This window comes from Somniosus microcephalus, chromosome 6 (assembly GCF_052327205.1).
Source record: "Somniosus microcephalus isolate GS21.2 chromosome 6, FLI_Smic_1.0, whole genome shotgun sequence".
NCBI lineage: Eukaryota > Metazoa > Chordata > Chondrichthyes > Squaliformes > Somniosidae > Somniosus > Somniosus microcephalus.
The window spans coordinates 65,329,752-65,344,396 of NC_140992.1; the positions used below are offsets into that span (position 1 = coordinate 65,329,752).

Below are 14,645 nucleotides of genomic sequence, written 5' to 3' on the forward strand. Positions count from 1 at the left end.
CTGCCTTCTGTGGTAGAGAATTCCACAGGTTCACCACTCTCTGGGTGAAGAAATTCCTCCTCATCTCTGTCCTAAATGGCTTACCCCTTATCCTTAGGCTGTGACCCCTGGTTCTGGACTCCTCTGAGGAGTCTGGCTGCTCAGGCTCTTCCTCCTGCACAGTGGGGACGGGGGCTCTCGATGGTCCTGTGGGGGAGTCAAGGAAAAAGTTAGAGATGTGATGCCAAGATTACATGCACATTGCATTTTGCAGATGATCATAAGTCCATATGATGTATCTTCAGAATCATTATCAGCAACTCATGCAATGCCAATGAGAGAGATGGAAAGCTATTCCGTCACCAGCTTGCGGGGATGCTCCTGTCTGTCCTTCCCCAACGTCCACATCTCGGTCAGCCCCGGCAATCTCCAGGACGCCTTCCTCCCAGGGGGTGAGCTGGGCTAATGAGGGCGGCCCTCCTCCTGTCCTGGCTCGCTCTCTTCTGTTGTGAGCTCTCTTTTCCTGCAATGAGGAAGACAAGTGGAGGTTGAGTGAGAATGAAGGAGTGAGTGCAGAGATTGCATAGCATAGATACTTAGAAGGAGACAAAGATGGAGTGAGGTTGCAATACCAAGGGCCCTCCCTGTGTGTTGTCAGTTGTGTTCAAAGCATCAGAGTGAGAGGGAGTGTGAGGGCTGCATGGTGGCATAGTTCTGTGAATGTGAGCATAGAGAGAGAGGGAATGGGTAAGGGTGCATGGATGTGAGTGTCAAGTGGGATGTGGAGGAAGAGATTGCTAAAGCTGAGTGCTGGTGAGGAAAGGCAATGGGGATCAGATTGAGGGTGATGGAAACATCATACAGTACTTACTTTTCCAGTGCGAAGAAGGCCATGGAATCTTTTCCTGCACTGCAACCACGTTCTTCGTGTGAGCCCCAAGCAGTTGACTTGACCTGCCACCTCGAGCCACACCGCCTTGGTCTGGCTGGGAGGCGTCTTCCTCCTTGAAGAAGGGAAGAGGACCTCCCTGTGGGCCTTAACACCATCCAGTAATGCCTGTAGTGAAGCCTCATCAAATTTGGGCGCAGATCTGGCCCTCCCGCTGGCCGTTCCTCCTGCAGGCTCCTGTGCCAGCTTAATGTTGAAGTTTGAAAGCCTGCAGAGGAAGCAAGGCTTGCTGTGGACCTTAAAAGCAGCGGCAATGATGACGTCATATTCTGCGACTTTCTGACTGGAAATACTCCATTGCCAAGGCTTCCCACACGCTGGAAATCAATTGGCCAATTGTGTTAAATTTGCATCAATCTCATAGACCCATTTACAATCGTGTCGGAATCACTAAATTCGGGGAACCCGCCAATTCCCCGCACCTGAGATAAAATCGACCCCAATGGGTTCAAAATTGCTGCATTCCTGCTCCGCTACCAGAAGGACTTCCATCCACAACTTGTAAAGGCCGTTAACCCACCCCAAATCCTGAAGATAGGATCATTTTAATATTCAGGGTGAGTGGCCTGTGCCTGTAGAGGTGCAACAGAGGTGCTCGCCCCAAACCGGTTCTGAAAAATTGGAGTGGCATCCTGCTCCTCTGAGCTGGCAGCTTGAGGCCCTTGAAGGGCCAAAGATTTCACGGTGCACATTTCACACGGAACATCTAGGCAACTGTCTTAAGTTATCTTACATCTCCTTGATTTTGGGGAGTTCTGGAGGCCCAAACCGGAAGCCGTGCCTGCTATCGGATAGTGTTTTGGCAAAATTCTCAAGCTAGCCTGGGAATGCTCCAAGATGAGCTCCCAAACTGCTGCCATGGCAGAGTCCGTGCAAGCTTAATGTTGGTGTAAAGCTAAAACCATTTGCACCAACATTAGGCTTGTAGTGCGAATGCACTATAAAAGACTAAAAATATATTTTTTTAATAAGGAAAGAACTGATACTGTAGATATAGAGTAATATTTTGTGCATGATCAGCATTGGGACGGAGTATGACAATAAGCTGAAGAAGCCAAAAGCTAAACTTCATGATTCAATAAAGAAGGCTGTGTGTTTGTGCTAGAAAAAGATGGTACAGGAATACAGACCAGGATAAGAAATGTTGTTGTCATGTCGGTTAGAACACCACCACTTTCAATACATAGGTCTATAAATGTGGCTGCGCAGTGCCCATTTTATGGGCGCTAACCTGCCTACTAAGCCCCCAATATGGCCGGTAGGAAACTCACGCACATTTCCGTCCGGAGGTGCACTACCAGCCATATTGGTGAAGGAAAAAAATAGGCATCCAGGGCCCATGCCTGAAACAGGCATTAGGCCCTTTGCATGTGCAACTAACGGGCCTAACGCCTGTTTGAGGCCCCCGCTGCAAGATTGCTTTGCCCTGAGACACCAATAATGGCCCTGGCTGCGCTGAGTAAAACCAGACTTTGGGACCGCCTGCTACCAAAAAAGTAAGATTTTGAAATTTACTTATATGAATGTGGAGCTGGGAGGAGCAGGCTCCAACCCTCCTCCCCAGCATCATATCTCTCGAACCCCCACCCCACCTGAGGGCCGCTGTGACGCTAGCAGCAGCCCAATTTTGGTTTACTCTTCGCCGGCCTCATGTTCACGCCACTCTGGCTCCATGGAAATGAGGCCAGAGGCGCAATATCGGGGGTGCCTTGGTACAGGCACAGGAAATGTAACCTGCACCCCCCACATGACCAGAAATTTCTTCCCCATCATCCTTACAAAAATCAGCTCCAGAAAGCAGCTAAACATATCTTAAATCAATGCTAACTGCATTTTATATGCTCACAGTGGCTCCAGCTGGTATTCATTTTTGGCACAGAATGTGTAATAACTCTGTTTGGCATTAACAGGTGACCCAGTAATAAAGCAATTTTATTGACTAATCGTTATTTTGATTGTCTGAAAATTACATAATTTGTGGTATGTTCACAATTGCTTATACCTGCTTCATTGACAGAAAAATGCTAACCTTTGGCTTACAATATAAATCGTATTCAATATAAATCTGTATGTAGTAGGCTAAGGTTAAACACTCTTCACAAAGCACACATCCCAAGGACAGCAGTAGAGAGTCTGTAGTATTGCAGGTTTGAACACTATATGTAGCCTTACTTTGTTTGTGTATTCTATTTTATCATTAGAAGTGCTATGATTGCTGACTACATTTATTGGCTGCATGGAGCAAAGGAACAGAACATCAGCAAGCACGTCAAGCTTTATTGGCAGGTGAGGACTGATAAATGAAAAGTGGAATGACCAGAATTGCTATTAGAAAACAAGATTGATGAATTGTTGCAAAATACATTCATCAGCCACAGTGTAGCAAATATTACCTAATTCAAATAGTATATTGTTGTATGCTCCCTGAACCACCCCTTTAATGTGCTAGAAATAATATATTATCACCAGCACATCAAAATGAATAAGACTTATTTTATATAGAATAATACTGGAGCATTCTAGTAGGGGTTGGAGAGTGTGGAGGGAAATGTAGCAGTCCAGCCTGGAGTAGAGCATTTGGCGGGGAGTGGAGCAGTCTATTATGGAGTGTATCAGTCTAGGGAGTACTGCAGTCTAGTGGGAAGTGCAACAGTCTAGTGGGCAATAGAGCATGTGGAGGAGAGTGGAACAGTCTAGTGGGGAGTGTAGCATGTATGAACATATAAACAATGACAGACAGGAAAAGACCCTCTGGTCCATCCAGCCTACCCCACACAATTGTGATACCTCCACTATACCCCAAAACCATGTGATTCCAATAGTTGTGGGGCAATAACGAGAGGTCCCAGATACAAGGTTAAATGTAAGAGATTTAGAACAGAGGGCAGGAGAATGTCTTTACACAGAGTTGTGGTGCTGTGGAGTTCAATTCCAAGGTTAGTGATTGAGACAGATACTATATCAACATTCAAGACGTCAACACAGACTAGTTGGGCCGAATGGCCTGTTTCCGTGTTGTAACTTCTATGTATTTCTATTTCTAAATTTCATTGAAAATTTGTATTGTTTGTATTTGTAGTTGCTAGTCATTGTTATTAAAATATGGCAAACTTCTGAAGCAATTATAATTTATTTATCAATTCCTATGGATTGGTGATATGGAGTGTGCTATGAGAAATTTGTGTCAACTTATACTGGAGAATGTTTACCTACCACATTCATTGGATTATAGTAGAGAAATCATAAAGTGTAGAGGATAGAAGAAAGTGGATAAATTCACAGATTGAATATATAGTTATAATAAACATTACATTGAATTTTATGCTAGAAGAAAGAAAAATAATCCCATCAAAGCACAAATGTGTAGCCAAGTCACTTATTTAATTATAAAACATGCTTAAATGTTCACAACAAAAATCAGGTAAAAGTACAACCCTCTAGCACTGCATGGTTGTAGTGAACTGTAGAGATCTGAAGAGTCCCAGATTTGATCCTGGTCTCTGCTGAGTTAGTTCTTTTCAACCAGCCCAGCCCACATGGTCTTTAGTTATACTCAGTGGTCCTGTTTTAACTCACCCCGCTTAAAATAGTGAAAATCGACTTACCACTCTGTTTCTGCCGGAAAACCAGCGGACCGCAATTTTAACTTGGGAGTTAACCGGAAACAGACAGTGCCTCATTATTAAATGTAAATTAGGGTACTTGGATGTTATTGGGACCACAACACAATTTTAACTGGGCGAGTCAGAAGTCCTGCCAACCCGCTGAGTGGCTTCAACAAACTGACTGACATTACTGGAAGCAGTATTTAACGGGCCATTCACCTGCAAGCACTCACATCATTGGGATCTGTGCTATTGTGAGTAGTAGATTTCCAAGATAGTTCTGAACTTGGAGCTTACATTTTCTGATTTTTTCCCCCTTACTCTGATTAAGCATTCACTACTTATCATGGGGTGCTGTTTTTGCTTCACACCATTGGATGAACGAACAATCAGAGAAAGAGGAGTAACAGCAGTAGCAACAACAGAAGCCTCAACAACCAGGATAACCAGCAGATGTGGGCTTGTTAGAAGACAGCGGGTGAGAGGAGCTGGTATAAAAAGGCCTGCCCAGCCCACATGGTCTATAGGCCGACTCAGTTTCTTGGTTATCTCTGAGGAGTACTGCATGAGGAGGCAGTGCTTCACCAGGCAGGCTGTTGCTGAGCTATGCAGTCTTTTATAGTATAGACTGCTGGACCAGGGGGCCGTGCTTTGCCAGTGGCTGTCAAAGTCACCGCCCTTAATTTTTTCACGTTGGCTTCTTCCAGGCTGTTACAGAGGACATCACCTGCATCTCCTGGTCTGCAGTGCCCAGCAACATCAAGCAGTTCACCAATTTCCTGTTTGCAAGAGGAAACCAGTACATTACCTTCGCAATGGATGCCTACAGTCAAAATGAAAGAGTTCTGGAATTTGCAGCACTGGCTGGCTTCCTCATGTCCAGGCCAGAATAGACTGCACTCATATAGCTATCAAGGCACTAGAAGACGAGCCAGGAGCTTTTGTCAATGGGAAGGGCTTGCATTCCATCAAAGTACAACTGTTGTGTGATCACCATGGTAGGATAATGCAAGAGGTGTGCCAGTTTAGCTGGCAGCTGCCAAAATGCCTTCATCCTTTGACACTCATCCATCCCCAACAAATTTTTCACCCAGCCAAGAATGCCAGAAGATGGCTGCTATGGGTCAAGTGATACTCCCTACACATGTGGCTGATAACACACTTCCACAACCATACCATGAACAGCGCAGGTACAATCAGAGCCATGGGACCACCAGCAATATCATAGAGCATACCATTGGCATTTAGAAGTATAGGTTCAGGTACGTTGATCACCCTAGGGGCTCCTTACAGAATAGCCCAGACAAAGTGGCCCACATCATTGTAAGGTGCTGCATTCTGCACAACCTGGCAATGCAAAGAGGATTGGAGTTGGAGGAGACACACAAACGAGAAGAAGCCTCATCAAACAAAGAAGAACTGGATGAAGGTGAGAACCACAAGAAGAAAGGCCAGTAAACCACATTGCACCTAGAGAGGCCAAGGAGCAGTTGATGGAGCAGCACTTTCAGTGACCTGCTCAATCCCCTTACCTGAAAAATGACAGAAAGCCCCTCTGCATTAACAGTCCTTGTTCCCCTTCACCACTCCCTTGATTCTGCATTAAAAAACATTTCATACAACCTCTATATCAATGACATTCTGACAATGCAGACTAAGAAATTTCAGTTAAAAATCTAGACCAAAGTCCCAAATGTGATAAAGTGGAAGATTTTAATTCCAAACACAATATTGTAGTGAATTATTTTGTCACCCAAGTGATCAACCCATAGTGCTTTTATTAAAAGAAGGTTCACCAACTGAACTACTACTACGGGGTTCTCCCCCAGTGGCTTCAGAAGAGTTGGGGAAACGCTACTGTTGCTCATGCGATGCTTGAGATGCTCGTGGTCGGTGACTTCTGCGAGCTCAAGCCTGAGAGGATCCACCTGTAGACTTTGGCTGCTGCTGGGCCAGCTGGCCCAACTGGCTTTCTAGCACAATGGTTGGTATTGACTGAAGGGGTGGCGAGGTTGCAGATGTGTGGACATCCTGAGAAAGGTAAATTTGTGCCACTCACACAGTGGCACCGCTACTTCCATTGGGCTGCGGCTCGTCACATCCACTGATCTGCATGAGAGCAGACTACAAAAGGTGAGTGTCTCCTTGAAAGTCCCTATCTATTCAGTCCACCAATCTGTCTAAGGTGGAAATCTGTCTCTCCAAGGTGCAACTGTGAGCCTGCATGGCAGCCATTTGAGATTCCACCAAAGCTGCAAAGGCTTTGATCATTGACTACTGTTGTGCGGGCCTGGCTGCAGTATCCCCAAGGTGGCCACACACTCCAGTGTGCAGAGTGCCGATGCGAGAGGACATCAGACAGGCTGGAAGCGGATTCCTCCTCGGTGTGGTAACTCCTTGGCAGACCATTCAATAGTTCATATAACTGCTTGCATAAAGCAAGCAGTTTTCTTCTCATTGCTGAGCCCTGAAATCCTCATCTCTGTCCTTCTTAGCAGAGTTGGGAAGAGGACCTCACCCTCTGGCAAGCTGTCTCCTGGGCTGTCCAGGCCACCAATACATCCTGCTGGATGTTCACCACATTCAGACCCCTCCAACTCACTCACTAATCCAGCCAGGGTACCAGTCTCTATGCTGGTGCTTGAGAGTGATGCAGCACATGATGGTGTCTCCTCAGAAGGATTCTCCTCCTCTGAGGTGTCTTCTTCTGCAGACTGCTGAGAAGGATCTAGAGGAAAGAGAAGGACAAGAGTTAGGATGGGACTGAGAGATTGGACAGTAATAAATGACAAGCACCACAGTTTTCTAATGCTTGCTGCTCCAGCTCGGAGAGGTTCATGACGTTTTTTTAAAATTCATTGATGGGATGTGGGCGTCGCTGGCTAGGCCTGCATTTAGTGCCCATCCCTAATTGCCCTTGAGAAGATGGTGGTGAGCCGCCTTCTTGAACCGCTGCAGTCCATATGGTGTAGGTACACCCACAATGCTGTTAGGAAGGGAGTTCCAAGATTTTGGCCCAGCGACAGTGAAGGAACGGCGATACAGGTCCAAGTCAGGATGGTGTGTGGCTTGGAGGGGAATTTGTAGGTGGTGATGCTCCCATGCGTCTGCTGCCCTTGTCCTTCTAAGTGGTAGAGGTCGCGGGTTTGGAAGGTGCTGTTGAAGGAGCTTTGGTGAGTTGCTGCAGTGCATCTTGTAGATGGTACACACTGCAGCCACAGTGCGCCGGTGGTGGAGGGAGTGAATGTTGAAGGTGGTGGATGGAGTGCCAATCAAGTGGGCTGCTTTATCCTGAATGGTGTCGAGCTTCTTGAGTGTTGTTGGAGCTGCACTCATCCGGGCAAGTGGAGAGTATTCCATCACACTCCTGACTTGTGCCTTGTAGATGGTGGAAAGGCTTTGGGGAGTCAGGAGGTGAGACACTCGCCGCAGAATTCCCAGCCTCTGGCCTGCTCTTGTAGCCACAGTATTTACATGGCTGGTCCAGTTCAGTTTCTGATCAATGGTAACCCCCAGGATGTTGATAGTGGGGGATTCAGCGATGGTAATGCCATTAAATGTCAAGGGGAGATGGTTAGAGTCTCGCTTGTTGGAGATGGTCATTGCCTGGCACTTGTGTGGTGCGAATGTTACTTGCCACTTGTCAGCCCAAGTCTGAATGTTGTCCAGGTCTTGCTGCATATGGACACGGACTGCGTCAGTATCTGACGAGTCTCGCATGGTGCTGAACAGTGTGCAATCATCAGTGAACATCCCCACTTCTGACCTTATGATGGAGGGAAGGTCATTGATGAAACAGCTGAAGATGGTTGGGCCTAGGACACTGCCCTGAGGAACTCCTGCAGTGATGTCATGTGATTGAGATGAATGACCTCCAACAACCACAGCCAACTTCCTTTGTGCTAGGTATGATTCCAACCAATGGAGAGTTTTCCCTTTGATTCCCATTGACTTCAGTTTTGCTAGGGCTCCTTGATGCCACACTCGATCAAATGCTGCCTTGATGTCAAGGGCAGTCATTCTCACCTCACCTCTTGAGTTCAGCTCTTTTGTCCATGTTTGGACCAAGGCTGTAATGAGGTCAGGAGCTGAGTGGCCTTGGCGGAACCCAAACTGGGCGTCAGTTAGCAGGTTATTGCTGAGTAAGTGCCGCTTAATAGTACTGTCGATGACACCTTCCATCACTTTGCTGATGATTGAGAGTAGATTGATGGGACGGTAATTGGCCGGGTCGGAGTTGTCCTGCTTTTTGTAGACAGGACATACTTGGGCAATTTTCCACATTGCCGGGTAGATGCCAGTGTTGTAGCTGTACTGGAACAGCTTGGCTAGGGGCGCAGCTAGTTCTGGAGCACAAGTCTGGTCCTCCCCTTGGTCTTACGCTTCTCCCTTGTGATGTGCACCATTTTGTCCTGCAGAAAGAGAGGGTGAGGGTTGTGATGAAATATTTCCATTCATCACTGCCTGTGACTGAGATCGGTTTCAGTGTCATTTCCCTTCCCCCAGACCTCATTGTATTGTGTACTGGAATGTGCTGTATTGTATACTGGAATGTGCTGGAATGTGCTGTGTGTAGGGCTCCGCCCATACCTGGCCCCGTTTGTAAGCTAGCTTCAGTCTAGCCCCAATCTCCAGAAGGACGACATCTCTCTCGCTTACGTGTTTCGTTCTAAGTTAATAAAAGCCTTGTTTTGTTCTGCTACCTTCGAGTCTCGGAATTATTGAGGCACATCAAGGGTGCCATCCTACAATGGAGAATGCAGATGTATGAGGCTTATGCTTGTTGTACAAATGCTGAGAAAGAGAAGAAGCAAAAGGCAAGCAGAATGGGGAGATGTCGACTGGAAAGCATGTGTCTGGAGTGTGAAGTCTGGAAAGAGCTATGAGAGAAGTCGCTGATTCTTCAAAGAGCAGCAAGTGTGAAGAGAATGCTGCTTGTTGCTGCTGTGAAGGGAGCAAGGAAGATACGAGTATTTGTTTGGAATAATAATGAGATAATGGTGGAAAAGTGTTCCCTTTTTCTGGGTGCTTAAGGATGTGATGGAAGAGAAGGAATTGTTCAGAGTGCTGGAAGGGGTGGGGTAAAGGACTGTTACCATGTGTTATTGATAGATATGAAGAAATAAACAGCTCTACTCACCTTTACTATTGTTAGGTAATTGAAGTGCTTCCTGCACTGCATTCAAGTCCTGGAGTGATGCTCCTGGAGCTGGCAATCTCTCTTCATGCCTGGTGCACTCGATGTTTTAGGATCTTACTCCCACTGGCTGGAAAGAGAACTTCCCTTCTCACCCTGACTTCTTCCTGCAGGACCTTCAGGGAGGTTTTAGAGAACCCTTGGGCTTGCCTGCAACTCATATTGAAGCCGTTTTTTCATTCATCCACTCCAAAGCGAAATCAGCCAAATGGGAATACAACCTTGCTTTATGAGGTGTATTCCCGCTTTAATTAGGCCTCTAGTTGACCTTTTGTTAAATTTGTTTATGAGATCAGGGCGTCGCTGGCAATGCCAGCATTTATTGCCCATCCCTAGTTGCCCTTGAGAAGGTGGTGGTGAGCCGACTTCTTGAACCGCTGCAGTCCGTGTGGCGATGGTACTCCCACAGTGCTGTTAGGTAGGGAGTTCCAGGATTTTGACCCAGCGACGATGAAGGATCGGCGATATACTTCTAAGTCAGGATGGTGTGTGACTTGGAAGGGAACTTGGAGGTGGTGGTGTTCCCATGCGCCTGCTGCCCTTGTCCTTCTAGGTGGAAGAGGTCGCGGGTTTGGGAGGTGCTGCTGAAGAAGCCTTGGCGAGTTGCTGCAGTGCATCTTGTAGATGGTACACACTGCAGCCACGGTACGCCGGTGGTGGAAGGAGTGAATGTTTAAGGTGGTGGATTGGGTGCCAATCAAGCGGGCTGCTTTGTCCTGGATGGTGTCGAGCTTCTTGAGTGTTGTTGGAGCTGCACTCATCCAAGCGTGGAGAGTATTCCATCACATTCCTTACTTGGTGCCTTGTAGATGGTGGAAAGGCTTTGGGGAGTCAGGAGGTGAGACACTCGCCGCAGAATACCTAGACTCTGACCTGCTCTTGTTGCCACGGTATTTATGTAGCTGGTCCAGTTAAGTTTCTGGTTAATGGTGTTGATAGTGGGGGATTCGGCGATGGTAATGCCATTGAATGTCAAGGGGCGCTGGTTAGACTCTTGCTTGTTGGAGATAGTCATTGCCTGGCACTTCTGTGGCGCGAATGTTACCTGCCACTTATCAGCCCAAGCTTGAACGTCGTCCAGGTCTTGTTGCATGCGGGCATGGACTGCTTCATTATCTGTGGAGTTGCGAATGGCGCTGAACACTGTGCAGTCATCAGCGAACATCCCCATTTCTGACCTTATGTTGGAGGGAAGGTCATTGATGAAGCAGCTGAAGATGGTTGGGCCTAGGACACTGCCCTGAGGAACTCCTGCAGCGATGTCCTAGGGCTGTGATGATTGACCTTCAACCACCACAACCATCTTCCTTTGTGCTAGGTATGAATCCAGCCAGTGGAGCGTTTTCCCCCTGATTCCCATTGACTTCAGTTTTACTAGGGCTCCTTGATGCCAGACTCGGTCAAATGCTGCCTTGATGTCAAGTGCAGTCACTCTCACCTCACCTCAGGAATTCAGCTCCTTTGTCCATGTTTGGACCAAGGCTGTAATGAGGTCGGGAGCCGAGTGGTCTTGGCGGAACCCAAACTGGGCATCAGTGAGCAGGTTATTGGTGAGTAAGTGCCGCTTGATAGCACTGTCGATGACACCTTCCATCACTTTGCTGATGATTGAGAGTAAACTGATGGGACGGTAATTGGCCAGGTTGGATTTGTCCTGCTTTTTGTGGACAGGACATACCTGGGCAGTTTTCCACATTGTTGGATAGATGCCAGTGTTGTAGCTGTACTGGAACAGCTTTGCTAGAGGCGCGGCTAGTTCTGGAGCACAAGTCTTCAGCACGATAGCCGAGATGTTGTCGGGGCCCATAGCCTTTGCTGTATCCAGTGTGCTCAGCTATTTCTTGATATCATGTGGAGTGAATCGAATTGGCTGAAGACTGGCTTCTGTGATGGTGGGAACCTCAGGAGTAGGCCGATATGGATCATCCACTCGGCACTTCTGGCTGAAGTTGGTTGCAAGCGCTTCAGCCTTGTCTTTTGCACTCACGTGCTGGGCTCCATCATCATTGAGGATGGGGATATTCTTGGAGCCTCCTCCTCCAATTAGTTGTTTAATGGTCCACCACCATTCACGACTGGATGTGGCAGGACTGCAGAGATTGTTGATCCGTTGATTGTGGGATCGCTTAGCCCTGTATATAGCATGCTGCTTCCGCTTTTTAGCATGCATGTAGTCCTGTGTTGCAGCTTCCCCAGGTTGGCACCTCATTTTTAGGTACGCCTGGTGCTGCCCCTGGCATGCCCTTCTACACTCGTTGAACCAGGGTTGATCCCCTGGCTTGGTGCTAATTGTAGAGCGAGGGATATGCCGGGCGTTGAAGTTACAGATTGTGGTGGGATGCAATGCTGCTGATGGACCACAGTGCCTCATGGATGCCCAGTTTTTAGCTGCTAGATCTGTTCTGAATCTTTCCCATTTAGCACAGTGGTAGTGCCACACAACACGATGGAGGGTGTTCTCAGTGTGAAGACGGGGTATTTTAACTCCCAAAAATTGTGCTGACGAAGTGGGCAATATTTCCCATTGTGTTAACAACCAAATGGGAACCACACTCGTGGGATTATAATGAGACCCGGGAGTTAAAATACCCCGGGCCTGTTTTCTGGTGCAGCAGGTACCTGCTCAAAATCTGCCTGGTGTTAAAATCAGAGTCACTGTCTATAGACAAGGAAAGGAGAAAAAAAGGGAAGAAATAGCCAAATTCAGCTCCAGATCAGTATCCAGTTACACATACTGGAAAGTTCACGTGCATATTTTTGATAAGAACAGGGTCCTGCCCAGTTCTTAACAAAACAGGGGCAATGTTTTATTTTTGCTGTTTTTATTTGGACTGACAATCATTGGAACAAAATCATTTGCAATGATGCATAAGTAATGATTTTATTTATTTTTATTTATTTCTATGACACATAAATTAGAACTAAGTACTGATTAGGAGAATACTTTGGTGGATTGGAATTTTGTTAGTGTCAGCTGTGGCTCAGTGGGTAGCACCTTCGCCTCTGAGTCAGAAGGTTGTGGGTTTAAGTCCCACTTCAGAGTCTTGAGCACAAAAATCTAAGCTGACACGCCAGTGCAGCATTCCTCAGTACTCCACTGTTGGAGACGTTAAACCTAAACCAAAATCCCATCTGCTCTCTCAGGTGGACGTAAAAGATCCCATGGCATTATTTCGAAGAAGAGCAGGGGATCCCTGGTGTCCTGGCCAATCTTTAACCCTCAATCAACATCACTGAAACAGATTATCTGGTCATTATCACATTGCTGTTTGTGGGAGCTTGCTGTGCGCAAATTGGCTGCCACGTTTCCTACATTACAACAGTGACTACACTTTAAAAGTACTTCATTGGCTATAAAGTGCTTTGGGACATCTGGTGGTCATGAAAGTCGCTATATAAATGCAAGTCTTTCTTTTGATTGAGTGTTGAGTAAGAAGTAGACTCAGAATGGAAACGGCCATTTCTTCCTCTGCCATGAAATTAAAAACCTCCAAAAAAGAAACACTTTTGCAAATGGACATCAACATACTCCCCCAGCACCCAGTAAGTGGATCAGCATAACATCACGGGGTGGATTTTCATCTTCACTGTCGGGGCAGTAAGATGGTGCAGCAAATTGCTTGTCCTTTATAGAACTTGCCCAGTTTACTTTCCATTGATTTGGCTGCTGTGCCACAAAATATTTAAAGTGCTGCTGCTAAAATAATTTTAAAGTACTCCCTGCATTAATGAGGGGGAGGGGAAGTAGGTAAAAATACCTTGAGTTGTAAGAAAGAACTTGCATTTATTTAGCGTCTTTCACGTCCTCAGGCTATTCCAAATTGCTTCACAGCTAGTAATTTACTTTTGAAGTGCAGTCACTGTTGCTTTGTAAGCAAGCACAGCAGCTAATGGCCCAGAACTTCGGGTCTCCACAGGTGAGTATGCACGGGGTACTCACCCGTAGGCCCGATGGAAGTGCCGGTTTCCTGCATGCACTGCGCATGCGCGGGAAACTGGCACTTCCATTCCTCTGAACGAAGAGGTTCAGAGGTCGAACGCGTGTGCGGGGGAGGCTGTGCGTGTGCATCAAACTTACGTTTTTTTTACAGGTTTCCGGGAACGTAAGCCTGCAGAAGTTAGAAATGTAAAAAGCAGGCGTAAGGCCTGCTTTTTACAAGGTAAGTGGTGAATTAATGAAAATTTAAACATTTTTTCCACAGGTTTAATATTTTTAAATACTTTAAAGCAAGGTAAGTTTATTTTTAGCCCCATTAGAATATAAAATTATTTTTTTGAAAAATTTAAATTATTGTTTAAAATAGTTATTTCGTGTAATTTATAGTTTATTTAAAAAATGTGATTTTTTCAAAAATTTATTTGAAGGTTTAGTGCTATTTTGGGGCCGTAGTATTTATAAGTTTTGACAGCACTTCCTGTCAGACTTATGAATGGAGCATTCCCTGCTCCGATTGGCTGCCCATGGCCCACGTGATCCCAGGGGACGCATCGAACTAACTGCGCCCCTGGGATACGCAAGCACTGCGCGCCGGCAGCTGGACCAGGCCCCGGATCGGAATTCCACGGGGCCCTACAGCTCAACGGCCGGCGCGCAAGGTAAGTGCAGATCGGGGGCTTGCACCCGCGGGAAGCCACCGACCCGAATTTCTGGGCCATTATGTGCACAGCAATACGAGGAATGGCTCATTAATCTATTTTAGATTAGTGATCTTTTTTTCAAAGCTATCATTCACTAAGCCTACAACTGGCCAAATTGCTGTCATGCAGTTCTTCACTCAAGTAAAATAACAACATTTATAATATAACACATTAATATTAGAACTGTTTACAAAAAGTTTCTCTCAGATATTTGTGCCCTTTTGTCTAAAGTCTGGGGCTTAAGATCAAAATTTTACCTGGGCCTGGATTTTGGAAT

General features: G+C 46.4%; 1 protein-coding gene across 3 annotated transcripts in view; it reads left to right on the forward strand.

Annotated features, from left to right (window-relative positions):
* Nucleotides 1-14,645, forward strand: part of LOC147115769 (spermatogenesis-associated protein 16-like) — a 258,198-nt gene that overhangs the window by 100,001 nt on the left and 143,552 nt on the right. For all 3 annotated transcript variants that reach the window (XM_085990302.1, XM_085990301.1, XM_085990300.1), the window contains exon 5: nucleotides 3,130-3,214. In XM_085990302.1, coding sequence (XP_085846428.1) covers nucleotides 3,130-3,214 — 85 coding nt within the window. The remainder of the gene's footprint in view (nucleotides 1-3,129; nucleotides 3,215-14,645) is intronic.